The 16,130-nt window shown below is 42.1% G+C and overlaps 1 protein-coding gene across 1 annotated transcript in view; it reads left to right on the forward strand.

The window, feature by feature from the left end:
* CACUL1 (CDK2 associated cullin domain 1) overlaps positions 1-16,130 on the forward strand; it is a gene marked incomplete at its 5' end in the record, with an annotated part of 47,096 nt that overhangs the window by 23,681 nt on the left and 7,285 nt on the right. Inside the window, 3 exons of the mRNA XM_038757618.1 lie at positions 4,803-4,898; positions 7,070-7,172; positions 14,516-14,605. Coding sequence (XP_038613546.1) covers positions 4,803-4,898; positions 7,070-7,172; positions 14,516-14,605 — 289 coding nt within the window. The remainder of the gene's footprint in view (positions 1-4,802; positions 4,899-7,069; positions 7,173-14,515; positions 14,606-16,130) is intronic.

Genomic DNA, 16,130 nt, shown 5'->3' on the forward strand with positions numbered 1-16,130 from the left:
AGAGAAGCATGGTGTGTAGCTGAATAGTTGCACTGTGACCTAAAATCTCCATGCTTATCTAAGCAAACAAAATGGAATAGGTTTCAGAGGAAAATTTTTGTTGTGAAGGAGAAAACGCAGTGTTCAGGGAATGTCTGCTATATTGTACCGTCCAAAGTGCTTAGTACAGTGCTCTGCACACAGTAAGTGTTCAGTAAATGCAATTAACTGATTTCTGTTACCATAGCTCTCTGAATTCAATAAGTGGGACACCGACTTCAGCATTCACTGAAGCACCTCGGGTTGTTGAAGGGGAAATAGCGGCATGTCAACCTTCCCAGTGTTCGAGTTGGGAGCCTCTCCCGTTCCATGTCTCGCCATTCGGCCGTGGGGAGTGGGGGAAAACGAACTGAATCCTGGTGCCTGGGACCCTGGGTTTTTCCACAGAGTTGGCCCAGTCCCAAGGATTGTCTGTTGCCTGGAGAGACATGAAAAAGGACTCGGGATTCTTCAGGATTGACGGGGACACCACCCCGTCACCCTCCCGTATATTTTTCCCCAAACCCCGTTTCTCGGTTGAACCTCCGAATTCACTAGCCTTGAAAAATCTTATTTCCTCGCTCTGCTAGTGGCTTTCTGCATATTCCTGCCACTTCTCCCAAGGCAACATCCTCACATAAGAAGATGAAGGTTGAACTATGGTAAAGTCATAGTGGATTTGCATTTCAAGATCTCGCCATCGTTATGGCCTAGAAGTTAAATACGAGCCCACGCCTATCTTTGTGTGCCCAAGACTTGGCCTCTAGACCTCCAACTCTCGGGGACAAGAATATCAGGCTAGATCCTGGTCAGTTACCTCATCTGTAAAATGGGGATTGAGACTGTGAGCCCCATGTGGGGCAGGGACTGTGTCCAACCCAGTTTGCTTGTATCTACCCCAATGCTTAGTACAGTGCCTGGCACATAGTAAGTGCTTAACAAATACCTATTATTATTATTATTATTATTGTTGTTGTTGTTATTCTAAATCCCCCTTACAGCTGAGATAACTGAGGCACAGTGAAGTGGCTTGCCCAAGGTCAGTAACAGTCAGAATTAGAATCCAGGTCCTCCTGATTCCTGATCCGTTGCTCTAACCATGAGACCACACTGGTTCTCTATGGATTCTTGTATCCCTCCCACTCCGTGTACAGGAACCGTAAACGTAATCTTTTACTTGAAAATCAAAGTTATCCCACTCCTGGAAAAATGAATATTTATTCAAAATAAATGGAGTACCTGAATCAGCCAGACGAAAAAATATTTTTGTTTCTGCCTAATAGTGTGGGGGGAAAAAAGGTCTGTTGCTAAATTCTGTATTTCTTTGACTGGCCAAATGCACTCATTTTGTAAATTTAAAATCTAGGATAAGTAGCTCTGTAATGAGTGCTTTGAACAGTGTTTTGAAGTTATGCCTATTACCACTTTTGGAGTTATTCTTCGTATCAGTTTTACCAAATGTGGTCCATTTCCATTTTTGCGGTAGGAAAATTGCTTTCTGTTGGGAACTGCATAGTATTATGTCCCTCATCTGTGTATAATCAATTGTATATTCAGTCACTTATTTGGCTGTCACATACTGAAGATATTCATGTCACTATCTCTATAAGCTGTCTTCCTCCCACTCTCATTATTTGTAAATTAATTCCAGTTTGCCAGGATTCTCTCCCTCCCCTCCATTACCTTGTAAACACCTAGAATGTAGAAACCGTTATCTTGGCTTCTGTATTCCCTCCCAAGTGTTTTGCAGAGTGCTCAGCACACAGGCCTTTTAAATACCATTGATGATGAAGAGCATAAAATTAGGTTTTTTAAGCTCAGAAAATACAGCCTATGTAGAACAGTTGATTGTATTTATTGAGCACTCACTGCAGGCAGAGCACTATACTAGCACTTGGGAGAGTACAATACAACAGATACATTCCATGCCTGCAACGAGTTAACAACATAGAGGGAGAGAACCTCCACAGGCCAAAGGCCCAGGCGCAAGCCTAAAGAGAGGGTTAAAAGTGTAGATGTCATGTGCATGCCCCATCACCAGGCTGGGCCCCACCTCAGAAGCAGGACTGAGCACAGAGTAGCAGCATGGCCTAGTGGAAAGAGCCATGACCTAGATCCTGCCTCTGCCGGTTCATTCACTCCCTCTTTGCTTCAGTTGTACTTATTAAGTGCTTATTGTGTGCAGAGCACTGTAGTAAGCACTTGGGAGAATACAGTATAACAGTAAACAGGCACGTCCTTGCCCGCAACACCTTTAAAGTCTAGAGTAACTCTGCCAGTTGCTTGCTATGTGACCCCGGGCAAGTCACTTTACTTCTCTTTGTGTTTCCTCAGATGTAAAATGGGGATTAAATACCTGTTCTCCCTCCTACGTAGACTGTGACCCTCACATGGGACAGGAACTTGTCTGAACCACTTACTATCCCAGCGCTTAGAACAGTGTTTGACACACAGTAAGCTCTTAACACATAACTTTTTTTTTTTTAAAGCAGACATTCAGTTTTCCCTTTGGTCCAAAACTCTACAGAAACAGGTGTTGATTCTGGGAATGGCAGCGTGTTTAACTTACTTGCTAAATCAGTCATTTCTGTTTTGTTCGTTGAAGTATTCCTAGAAAGGGGCTTTTTTCTTCCTCTGAGAACCACTTTCAATAGTCCTATCTCCTGAAGAGTTTTGAGTTAACTAATTTGTTTTGCACAGAAAGAAACAAACCTCCAATATAAAAACATATTTTTTCAGAAACATGTCCAGAAGGTGAGGAGCATTCATTGGAAGGTTTATTTTCTCAGTATGTGGTTAAAATTAGCAAGCCCCTGCTAGTTTGGAGAGTGAAGTGCAGTCAGAACAGAGAAGTTCCTGTATAAGCAGTGGAGTTATGGACAGGAGAAACTTGCGTATGTGGTTAAACTGATTTTTGGGGGGCATTTACACTTCAAGTAAATGTATAATATGGTGTTCCAAGCCTGACTTCATAGATAGGAAAACATGGTAATAAATTGGCAATCATGAAAGAAACTGCTGCTATGGTACCAAATTTGTACAAATTCTGATTATCCTGTAACTAAATTAAGCTATGAGAGTTTATTCAGTAAGCATTTTAATTTCACTTGTGGCCTCTCCTTTAATAATTGCCACTTTTTGTCAGACCACAGGGAAAAGTGTATTTTTAGTTGAAGATGTTGGAATTATGCCATAAACTCCTGCAGGGCAAGGGATGTGGTGTTTAATGCTCTTCTTTTAGAGCTATTTTGCTCAACACTGCAGAATGTTTATGCCACTTTACCTTGCTGAAACCCTTTCCTCTCCTTCTGACGTATATTGTCTGATGAGTGATTAAAGCCTATTTCATTCTAATACTGATGAGGCTTTTATTATTTCTTTTTTCCTCCTTCCCTGTAGACTCTAAGCTCATTGTGGGCAGGAAATGTCATTTATATTGTTATATTGTACTTTCCCAAGCACTTAGTACAGTGCTCTTCTCACAGCAAGTGCACAAATACCATTGATTTTTTTTGGTGGAATAGAATGTGAAGGATAACATTTTGAAAATTAAGGATGCAGCAATAGGTACAAAAATAAGGAATTCCAAACGTTTCATTATCGTTACGCTCTGAGCTGTCCTATAGTGCAGGAGTTCCTTTCTTGCACAACCATATACTAAGGAAAACTAATACAGTACACAGTTTCTTTTCCCTCAGCCCGCCATAGCCAAGTAGCCTTGTGGTATCCGACAAACTTTTCCAAGCAGCCCTGTAGCCAAAACTGCAGTGAAAACCTGTATTGTTACAGAGCCGAGTGTATAGGCAGGATTTACTCCCATAGTTGCCTTCATCCCCAATCTCGTCTACCCTGCCCCCCTGATTTGGAGGAGATTGACAGCTTCTTTTTGTAAGCAGTGATAGTGGCATAGGAAGAAGTCTAGAGTTGGAACATGGTGAAATCAGGCTCAAAGAAGGCTTCTCTTTGCTCTGACCAGAAAGAGAGTGGCGGGCTTAAGGGGCTGATTCATGAAATGTGTATTGTAAGCAGCACTTGGGAGAGGGCAAAAGAAATAAGGGCCTCTTTCCTTTCTCTTCCTCCTCTCCTTCTGAGCTCCCTCCCACCCCCCCACCTCAAATCCTGTTCCTCTTCTATCTAGGCTTAATTCCCTCACGTGCTTGGAGTTGCAAAAATTCCAGAGAAAGTCGGGGGCTTAGGCAAATACACATATAATATTCTCCCTCTTTAGACTGTATGGGCTGGGAATGTGTCCGTTTGTTTTAACACTGTACTCTCCCAAGCGCTTAGTACAGTGCTTTGTACACGGAAAGCGCTCAATAAATATGATTGAATAAATGAACGAAAATTGCTTTTTGATGATGTAACTAAGCAGCCTGGCTTAGTGGTAAGAGCACGGGCTTGGGAGTCATAGGTCGTGGGTTCTAATCCCCACACCGCCACTTGACATCTTACTAAGTTGGTAAAGGAGATACTCATTTAACAGTTAAATGAAGCTACAGAACAATCAGTGGTGTTTATTGAGCATTTCCTGTGTGCAGAGCACTGAGCTAAGAGTTTGGGAGAGGCAGGGAACACGTTACCTGCTCATATCATGCCTGTGGTTTGGTGATCTGTTTGGAGGGAAAGAAACCAAATAAACTCCAAAACTTTTTAGGGTATTGCTTGAATTGCCAGCCCTCTGATTTCTCGGTTGCTCTTGGATTACATTCAGATTGTGGACTCTTGGAATCTTGCTTTGCTCTAGATCGTGTCAAAATTGTCCTCACATTTTTACTGTCTTCCAGGCCAGCCCTCCAGATCTCTATATCGAAAGATTTAACATAGCTCTTGGACAATATATGGGAGCATTGCAGAGCATTGTGCCTCTTTTCATATATATGGTAAGCTGAGATCATTCTCTTCAAGTAAAGTCACTTCAGATGGTGGCGTGATCCCTTTTGGTGGATGAGTTTAACTGGATAATTTTGAAACTAGTTTTGACAGACTTTAAAGATCACGGCTCTCCCCAGCTCTCGGCCCTCCATTCCATCTTTTGAGGCCCATTGGACATGGACTTTTTGGGTTTTAGCCTTTTTTCTACCTCTGATTCTCTTTATAATAGGATAACTGGTCTCCCTCAACTCAGGGTCATGAGTTCTAATTCTGGCTTCACAACTGCCCTGCTATTCAGCCTTGGGCAAAGCACTTCACTTCTGTGGGTCAGTTACCCCGTCTGTAAAATGGAGATTAAGACTCTGAGCCTCAAGAGGGGCAGGGACTGTGTCCAACCTGATATACTTGTAGCCACCCCAGCACTTAGTACAGTGCTGGGCACATAGTGAGCGCTTAACAAATACCACAGTTATTAATTATAGTAGAGATGTCCTTTATCTAAGACACACTTTGAGCACTCGGTATTCGCCCCGTCCTCACCCCCATAGCACTTATGTACATATCCTTAATTTATTAGTCTTCATCATCGTTGTCATCATCAGTATTTATTGAGCTTGGGAGAGTCCAGTACAATAGAGGTGGTGGTCAAGTTCCCTGCCGATTAACGCCTGTCTCCTCTCTAGAATTTAAGCTCATTTTACGGGCAGGGAATGTGTCTACCGACTCTGTGTTGTACTCTCTCAAATGCTTAGTCCACTGCTCTGTACACAGTAAGTGCTCAAATACCATCGATTGATAACACCGTTAAAGGTGTCTTTGTGGCTGAAAGGACTTTTTCCCCAGCCGACAATTACGTGAACGTGAAGGTTCAGTGCTTTAAGACGTTGATAGGGCAATGCATCGGAAATGAAAATAAATTCTTGAAGTGCGGGAGTTTTCCTTTAGGAGGTATAAATAAACAGTTGTTTCATTTTTAATTCGTACAAAAGAGACCCATGGACTGTACCCAATTGATTTTGATTTCTATTTTGAGTTTAGATTTAAAGTAGCATAAGGGAAACAAATTTTATATTTCAGTACTGGATTAAAAAAATCAGATTAAAAAAACTAGCTAATGAACTAACATTGGTAGGAACATTTCAAGAGATTTCTTTTTCCCCCACTTAATGGTACTTGTTAAATGCTTTCTATGTGCCAGGCACTGTTCTAAGCACTGCGGTGGATGCCAGTTAACCAGGTTGGAAACTTTCATTCATTCATTCATTCAATCAGTCGTATTTATTGAGCTCTGTGCAGAGCACTGTACTAAGCGCTTGGAAAGTACAGTGCAGCAATAAAAAGGGACGATCCCTGACCAAAGTAAGCTCACAGTCTAGAGAGGGGGAGACAGACAGTCCCTGTCCCACCTGGGGCTTGCACTCTTAATCCCATTTTACAGATGAGGTAACCGAGGCTCAGAGAAGTTAGGTGACCTGGCCAAGGTCACACAGCAGACTTGTGGCAGAGCTGGAATTAGAACCCAAGTCCTTCTGATTCCTAGGCCCATTCTCTATCCATAAGACATGCTGTCTCCCAAATAGGCATTGTTGTGAATGGCCAGAAAAGAGATTGATATTTCATTTTGAGTAAATTAAAATGTACTAGGGCAAATGTGGCGACTGGCTTTTTTGTTGGCAAACGCTCTAGCAGATTTAATAGCTATGTTTCTGTTTAGTATTTGAAGATTTCTCTGGCGTGTTTGTCAAATCATGTCAATGGTATGAATATAAGCAAGTAAATGTGTTTTATGCAGAATATAACTATATAACTACTTTTGTAATGCTGTGGAAGGTTATTTCGAATATGTTTTACATATTATGTATGTTTGTACATATACATATGTGTGTACATATGTATATCCTAAATTGGCTTCCTTAAGATGATGGCAGATACGTTGCTAGGAGAGAGTGCTCTCTGATTAAAAACTGTAAAAGTGTAGCTGTAAAATAAAAACTTGGGTGTTTGTGTGGGATAATATACCACTGTATTTTTACGACAAGAAATACTTTTAAACCTTGCAGTGTCTAATTCATTTTAAAACTGATTTTTTTAAGGTGCTTTACTGAATGCCTGTATTTAGAAAAGCTAAGTTTTTGCTTCCTAACACCACATTTTAAAAAGCCTGTGTCTTATCTTTCAGAATAAATTTTACATAGAAACAAAGCTTAACAGACACTTAAAAGATGATCTTATAAAGCTGTTTACCGAACATGTTGCGGAAAAGCACATTTACAGCCTGATGCGTAAGTGAACCTGTTTAACTTACGAAAGATGGGAAAACTGTAAAGCTGCTGCTTGTGGGGAGAACCCATTATATGACTGAAGTTAATTGATTGATGTAGATATTGGGCAGAAAGTGGTCATGTTTTTAAAATAAAGAGAAATAGTTTATTTTGGCTCCTTGATGGGTTGGGTGGAGGGGCTTGTGTGTAACAACAAAAACTCACTTTGATGAAATCATTGCTGATGCAGATCTTGTTATTAGGTACTCTCCAACCAAAGTAATTGACTTCTAGGCAGTCGATCCTCCCACTGTGGGAGAAAGGTGTGGATGAAAGAGCCAAATATGAGACTCAGGTTTGGTTTTTCTGTAGCATAAATTGAAAGTGAAGTATGCTAAATGTATGAAAAGACATCTTGAAAAGATTAGACTGGTTTTGCCAAATCTCTGTCAATTAAGTTCATCAATCAATCATATTTAATGAGTACTTACTGTGTGCAGAGTACTGTACTAAACTCCTGGGAGAGTACAACACGAAAATATAGCAGACACATTCCCTGCCCACAACAGTCTAGAAGGGGAGACACATATTAATATAAATAAATAAATTACAGATCTGTACATAATTGCTGTTGGGCTTGGCGGCGGTCAGTATTTAAGTTCATAAAAATTCACTGGATTTTATTTCTTCACAAGTTGATAGCTTTTGTTATAGTAAATGTAATTCATACTGGATTTAGGTGATACTTTGTTTAATCTAGCCGTTCATATAGCTATTTAGCATGTTTTGGAATGTAATATTGTAAATAATGGGAGAGTAAACTGTGGGAGAGTAGTACTTTAGAATCTTGGTGGTAGTTTAGTGGTAATGATTACTTAGTTGGAAACCTAGGATGTTAAACACAGCCTGTTTTCCTTGGCAGAAGCATGTGTTTACGCACACAGAGTAATGTTTTGCCACCATGCTCCAGCTCTTATGCTCTTAATCAGGCTGATCTGGAAATTATAGGAATAACAAAAGGAGAACAGCATCGGAAAAACTTGGCCTTCGTTCTGTGAGTGTGACTGAGAAATCTGAAGACCATAAAACCCATTTAGACACGCTCGTGCTTTTCTCTGCTTCAACTTTTTTTTTTTAATAGTATTTAAAGGCTTACGAGGGGTCTGAGCACTGGGGTACATACAGATCAGTCAGGGTGGATACAGCCTCTGTCCCATATGGGACTCACCTTCTTCACCCCCCATTTTATAGATGAGGCAACTGAGGTACAGAGAAGTTAAGCAATTTACTCGAGGTCACACAGCAGATAAGTGACAGAGCCAGGATTGGAACCCGGTCCTCCGGTTCCCAGACCCATGCTTTATCTGCTAGGCCATGCTGCATCCCTGCTATCATTAGTAATCAATGAATGGTATTTACTTTGCACTTACTGTTCCCTGCCCATTGGGAACTTAGAGTCTAGAGGAGGCAGGCCTTAAAATGAATAAAATATGGATATGTATGTACAATTCTTGTGAGGCTGAGGATGGGGTGAGTATTACATGCATAAGGGGCTCAGCTGGTCTTCCTATCCAATTTTAGACCACCCTGCTTCATTGGAAAAAATCAGGTGCTTGGGCTTTTGTGCTTGAAAAGAGACTGATGCAGGATTAACAATCCATTCAATGCAGTGCAGCCATTGCTGTCGATCAGTGGTATTTTTTGAGCGCTTACCCTCTGCAGAGCACTGTACTAAGCATTTGGGAGACTACCATGGAGTAAGACAGAATCCCTGCCCTCAAAGGGGGTTACACTCCAGAAGGGGAGATTGCCATTAAAATGCACTGTAGATAGTGGAAGCGGCATAATATAAGCTTATGTACCTAAATGCTGTGGCAGTGGGGTGAGATACAAGTGCTCAAGCGGTACCGATCCAAGTGCATATGTTACGCAGACGGGAGGTCGGTTGTGGTGGAGAAATAGAGATTAATCAGCGTAGCCTCCCGGAGGCGATGTGATTTTTAGTAGGGCCTGGAAGAGGGGGAGAGTTGGAGTCTGTCGGATATGGAAGGGGAGAGAGTTCCAGATGAGAGGGAGGATGTGGGCAAGTGGGCGGGGGATTAGAGTGATGAGATGGAGGGTCAGTGAATTGGTTGGCGGAAGAGGAGTAAAGCATTTGGAGATGAACGGAGTGAGGTAGGAGGGGGAGAGCTGTTGGAAAGCTTTAGAGCCCACAGGGAGGAGTTTCTGTTTGATGCCAAGGTGGATGGGCAACCACTGGAAGTTTCTGAGGCGTGGGGAGATGTGTGCAGACTTTTTTTTTTTTTTTTGAATAATAATCCGGGGGCAGAGTGAAGTATGGACTGGAGTGAGGAGAGATTGGAGGCAGGGAGGTCAGTGAAGAGGCTGATGCTCTATTGAGTAATCTTAATAGTAAGCAAGATAGAGCTCATCATTTTCATCTTGTGGTGTACCTAGTTGGAGCAAAACGGGTAATATTCAGACATCTTTCGTAGCCCCTTCCCCATTAGGGATCACGGGCGCAATCAAGAATGTCGTGCTGACAGTGAGACTTGCATCCATGTGTGTGTCTTGGGAGAAGAGCGCTCCGGTACACTTTGCCCAGGCAAATACAGTCATGTACCTTTTTTCGGGCGCTGAGTCATTTGCACGAGTAGGGCTCCACCTCCAGGGGTTAACAGGGTTCCTACCAACGAGACGTTCACTTCGCAGTTAGTGATGGTGGTTTACATCCACATCCTCTCACCTGGTGTCCCTGATGAGGAGAACAGGTACAGTCTGCCCTCTTAGAACAGAATAATAATAATAATAATAATGGCATTTATTAAGCACTTACTGTGTGCAAAGCACTGTTCTAAGCGCTGGGGAGCTTACAAGGTGATCAGGTTGTCCAACGGGGGGCTCACAGTCTTGATCCCCATTTTACAGATGAGGTAACTGAGGCTCAGAGAAGTGAAGTGACTTGCCCAAAGTCACACAGCTGACAAGTGGCAGAGCAGGGATTTGAACCCATGACCTCTGACTCCAAAGCCCACGCTCTTTCCATTGAGCAGTGCTGCTTCTCTCAATGCTGCTTCTCTCATTGGGACCCCCCCAATGTCAGCAGGTACAGCTGTGCCCGCTCCCATTTAATGGTTGACATGACTGGCTCAACGTTGAAAGTGCCTTGAAACTCAGAAGGGAAGGATGCGTGTTGTTTGACTTCAACAGATGCTTTGGGCTGTTTCTTAATGCGGCTTCTCGGAAGAATATTGCAGCTATTGATTGTCAAGATAGGTTACCAGTTAGGTCGCTTAGGTTGTGGAGCGGAACATGAAATGTTGACAGTACCACCATTTAAATCCTTCTGGGAAAATGCTGCCATCCGGCAGAGTGCTTATTAGCATAGTAAATATCTCTTTATACTCCAGTAACTCGGGAAACAATTTTCTCAAGGTCATTAATTTAGCCATAATATTCCAAAAGGAATAAAGTAGCTAGAGTCAAGTAAAATAAATGAGAAGGAAGTTTTGCTTCTTCCAATACAAAGTACAGTTACCAAGTAGTGGTATCGTAAAATAAAAAATGAATTGTGGTATTTGTTAACCATTACTATGTGCTAACCATTGTTCTAAGCACTGGCGTTGGATTGGGCGTAGTCCCCATCCCACAGGGGGCTCGTATGGCCTAATGGATAGAGCAGGGGCTGGGAGTCAGGGGGGTCATGGGTTCTAATCCTGGTTCTACCACTTGTCTGCCATCTGACTTCGGGCAAGTCGTTTCACTTCTCTGGGCCTCAGTTACCTCATCTGTAAAATGGGGATTGAGACTGCGAGCCCCACATAGGACAGAGACTGTGTCCAACTTGATTTGCTTGTATGCACCCCAGTAATTAGTGCCTGGAACATAGTAAGCTCTTAGATTAGAACCCATGACCTCTGACTCCCAAGCCCAGGCTCTTTTATATGTTTGTACATATTTATTACTCTATTCATTTTACTTGTACATATCTATTCTATTTTATTTTGTAATTTGTTTTGTTGTCTGTCTCCCCCTTCTAGGCTGTGAGCCCACTGTTGGGTAGGGACCGTCTCTAGATGTTGCCAGCTTGTACTTTCCAAGCGCTTGGTACAGTGCTCTGCACACAGTAAGCACTCAAATACGATTGATTGATTAATAAATATCGTTATTATTATTATTAGCAATAATAATCGCATTTTACAGATGAGGAGCTGAGGCACAGAGAGGGTGAGTCACTTGCCCACAGTCCCACAGCAGACGTGGCTGAGCCAGCATTAGAACCCACGTCCTCTGACTCTCAGGCCTGTGCTCTTCCCACTAGGCCACTCTCCTTCGCTTAGTAAAGTGCTCTGCCACAGTCAGCACTCAATAAATATCATTGATTGAAGTAGTAGGCTTCTTAGCCAAGATAAGTTAAAGCGTCTGCTCTGGTCGGTATGAAAAAAGAAAGACAAGAAAGAACTCCTCTGCCAAAACCCTTAATCTCAACTTGGAAACGGTTCTCTGAATATTGAATAGTGACGTTGGTAGAGGGTTTACTTCCTTGCCATTTGCTGGAAGGCACTTTCCCTCTCTTCCTTCGGTCAATCTGGTCCTTAAACCTCGTGATTCACTGTCCTCCAGAAAGGAAACAGAAAAAAAATGAAGTGTTTTAAAAAAAATAACTGCCTGATAGCTTAATATGTTGAACAGAGTTAGGAAATCAACTTAATGCTGTGCTGACATTCTACATCCAGAGTATTTAAATTTTCACTGTTCTAAAATGTTACCTTAGTGTTGAATTTTTTTTTTTAGCGTTCCCATGCTCTAGAAGTTGAATCATAAAATGATTCCATTGAATTTTCTAAAGTTTTCCTTGTACCTCTTCCCAATACAAAGTAGGGATTTAAACTTTTCCGGGTTGGTGTGCAGTGACTTTTCTCCAAGCTTGAAAATATGCCGTCGTATGCCTGGTGTATTCAAAGATGAGGGACATCTGAACTCTCAGTGAACTTCTGAAAGAAGAGGTGGTAATGGGGCCAGAGGCGGTCTATCCGACGCCGGTTGTGCCCCTCACCGAAACAGATTGAGAGTTCTAGCCTGGAGAGAGGGAAGCCACTGGCATAGCAGAAAGAGCGTGGGCCTGGGAATCAGGGATCTTGGGCTCTTCTCAGTTCTGCAGTGTGACTGTGGGCAAGTCACTTAATGTCTCTGGGCCTCAGTTTCCTCATCTGTTCTCTCCCCATTAGATCAGAGGCCTCACAGGGGAGAAGGCACCATCTGACCTGATTATCTTGTGTATTTATGTACTCCAGTCTGTTAAGCAATGGTATTTATTGAGCGCTTACTATGTGGAGAGCAATGTAGAAGTAGCAGATGCAGGACCTTACACTCTAGTGAAAAACAGAAGTATTTCGTATTTCCATCCTCTAGACTGTAAGCTCGTTGTAGGCGAGGGCCATGTCTGCTGATGTGGTCGCGTTGTACTCTCCCAAGTGCTTAGTGCAGTGCTCTGCATGTAGTAAGCTCTCAATTCGGCGTGTGGCAGACTCGGGATTAGAACCCATGACCTATAGACGCCCAGGCCAGTGCTTTGTCCCACTATGCTATGTCGCTTCTCAATTATATATCATTATATAAAATAGAAAAGTAAATTTGAGGAGAAGCAGAAAGCCCTTTCTAATCCCAAGCAGTGATATATGCAGAAAGGAAAATATACTTCAGACTTATTTGTGAACACAAGGTATTGCCCTACCATATTTCAAGCATTTTCAAGTATTAATAAGGGTATCAAAGAAAAACTTAACAGTTGTAGTAATTCAGACTGTAGCACCTGCTGTGATTTGTCTGCCAAAAATTAGGACAGTAAAGCCAAATTATAATGGGAAGATAGTGACAGTAATGTCACTTTGTTTTGACATTTCTTTTTATAAGAGATCGTTCTTCTCGACATCCACTTATCTTTATAATGGATTAAAGAGTAATGAAATTCCGATCTGAAAATGGTTACATTTTATTCTTGCCAGGGACGTGTCGGGCAGAAAACTTTCTCCTTCTAAAGAAAGAGTTTACGTGTTAAATCCCTGAATGGCAGAGCCCTTTATTTCTCCTTATAGGTATAGCTAGATATGTCTATGTATGTATATCTGGTTTCTAGAGCTCACGTTCTACGCATTTTGAGAGAGATTGGTTTTAAGTGAGACTGTCGTGGTGGGTATATATGTGTATATCTGAAACATTTATTTAGTCTATTTATATTAATTTCCATCTCCCCCTCTAGACTATGAGCTCGTTATGTATCTGTTTGTAAGATTGTACTCTCCAGATCACGCAGAGCAGTCGTTTGTAAGCACTCAATAAATACGATTGATTGAATGAATGGAAGAGAATGATTGCAGGCTCGTAGTTTTGCCCCCCGCGGGGCCCACGATGCAGCAAGCGGTGGCCACTGCCACTTCTCTGCAGCTGGAAAGGGGCAGGAGTGAGTGGCCCAAGGCCGGCGAGGAATTCAAGGGGCGGCAGGAAACTCACAGGGTCTCTAGGCAGAAGCTGGGAAAGCTATCCACGGTCCAGCCTGTCTGCAGGAGGCCGAGAGACCCTAAGGACAGCCTCCAGGGGTTCAAACGCCAGGCCAGCAGGAAGGAGACGGGCCTCAAACGCCCATCAGGGTCAACATCAAGGAGCGGCTGGAGAGTCTGGGGGTTTTTCATTTGGTCACAGCGGCCCGTCTGCCCAAGACGAATAACGGGCTGTACTTCAGTCTGGACCTGGGTAATGTTAACGTGGCTCTCCTGAGCAACCGGGCCGAGTTTGCCTACAGAGGTGAACATGAAAAGTCATCATCATCATCATCAATCGTATTTATTGAGCACTTACTATGTGCAGAGCACTGTACCAAGCGCTTGGGAAGTACAAATTGGCAATATATAGAGACAGTCCCTACCCAACAGTGGGCTCACAGTCTAAAAGGGGGAAAAGTCCAACTCTGTTATACTATCCCAAGCACTTAATGCGGTGCTTCACACAAAATAAGTGTTCAGTAAATACTGTTGATGCTGATGATTCCCTAAATGTAAATTCCTTATAATGAGGACTTCACTAAATTGACATGGATGAATATCCTTGTGCAATAGCTTCACTGACGTGGAATCTTTGGAATTTGTGTCACCATTAGTGTTTCATCAGAGTTGCATTTTTCCCACGTGTGATTTTTTTTTTTTTGTTCGGCTTTTGTAAAATCTTGGTTTTCTGTTGTCGCTACCTGTCTATATTATCTAGCATTTTCTTTCTAACAATGTGTGGACGGTAGAAACAAGATCACAAACAAGCCCTGGAAACTGTAAGCAGGATGTTGTTTGTAACCACATTTTTCTTCTTCTTCTCAGCTTTACTCTTAGAAGCCCAGTCAACTCCGTTTCAGATAACACCTTCAACTATGGCAAATATTGTGAAAGGCTTGTATACACTTAGACCAGGTAAATTATTCACTCTTTTTACTTTTCACAGGGCAGGGTTGGCTTTTTTTTTAATGGTATTTAAGCACTTACTATGTACCGGCCACTATACTGAGCACTGGGGTTGTGGTAAGCTAATCTGGTTGGACACAGTCCATGTCCATCGTGGGTCTCATAGTCTTAACTCCCATTTTACAGATGAGGTAACTGAGGCACAGAGACGTGAAGTGATTGGCTCAAGGTCACACAGACAAGTGACAGAGCCAAGATTAGAACCTTAGAACCTTCTGGCTCCCAGGCCTGACTCCAATAAGCCATGTTGGTGGCCACTTGGTTTTAAAAATCCCCAATTCCTTAACCTGATTAAGTTACTGCACTAGGAGCGGTGCCTCAGTTGCATTAGCTTTCTTTTAGTTTTCTCTTTCTCCCCCTGACTCCATATCCTAAGCATCATATATAAACCATAGTGATATCTAGTAATGTTGTGATCTTGGTAAAGTGATCTCTCCCAGACTGGCTGAAAGCAAAACTTAGTTCGCCCACTGTACATAAGTGGCATTCTACTCCTCTGACGCCAGTCAGTCAATCAGTGGTATTTATTGAGCATTTACTAAGTGCTTGGGAGAGTCCAATATTTTGTAATATAAATTATATTAAAAAAAATCACCACCAAAGTTTACCGCCTCATCTCATGCAGATATAACCTTTTTGGTATCACTTGAAATTTAGTTCTGCTGTCTGCTGATAGCTGTCCTCATGTGTTTTGCCTCAAATAAGCGTGGCTCAGTGGAAAGGGCTTTGGAGTCAGAGGTCATGGGTTCAAATCCCTGCTCTGCCACTTGTCAGCTGTGTGACTTTGGGCAAGTCACTTCACTTCTCTGGGCCTCAGTGACCTCATCTGTAAAATGGGGATGAAGACTGTGAGTCCCCGTGGGACAACCTGATCATCTTGTAACCTCCCCAGCGCTTAGAACAGTACTTTGCACATAGTAAGTGGTTAATAAATGCCATCATCATTATTAATTTTAAAGACATCACAACTTATGTGGGACTTGAGTGACTCTGCCAGTCCAGGAATAAAACTTACACTGGAAGGCAACAAAATTCACATAATTATTAGCAATACACAGCAGAATTTTCTTATGCTAAATGTGCACTTGTAATATCCTTTTTATCAGTAGTAATATATTGAAATCAAAATAAAATCCATTTTCAGTGAAAAGGTTGGTAAAAGTTAGTTTAAAAGCTGCTTTATTCAAGATAGCTCTCAAGAAAATTTTTGCCAGTGAGATTTGATATGCCAGAGCTGTCATTTCATATAAATTCTAATCTCTTGAGCCTGGGCATTTTCTCCAAGAGAAATGCTCATACACTTTGGTTACAAATTTGGTCACTATCTGATATATATTTTATTCACCTCACTTTTTTTTTGTTTTTTGTTTTCTTAAAGGCAAAGGAGGTTATTTGAGTTTAGACCGACAAACCCTCTCCAAAACACCACTTTGGTTCACAGCCATTCTGTTTGTACACACAATGTTCAGTTTCA

Source organism: Tachyglossus aculeatus, chromosome 16 (assembly GCF_015852505.1).
Source record: "Tachyglossus aculeatus isolate mTacAcu1 chromosome 16, mTacAcu1.pri, whole genome shotgun sequence".
NCBI lineage: Eukaryota > Metazoa > Chordata > Mammalia > Monotremata > Tachyglossidae > Tachyglossus > Tachyglossus aculeatus.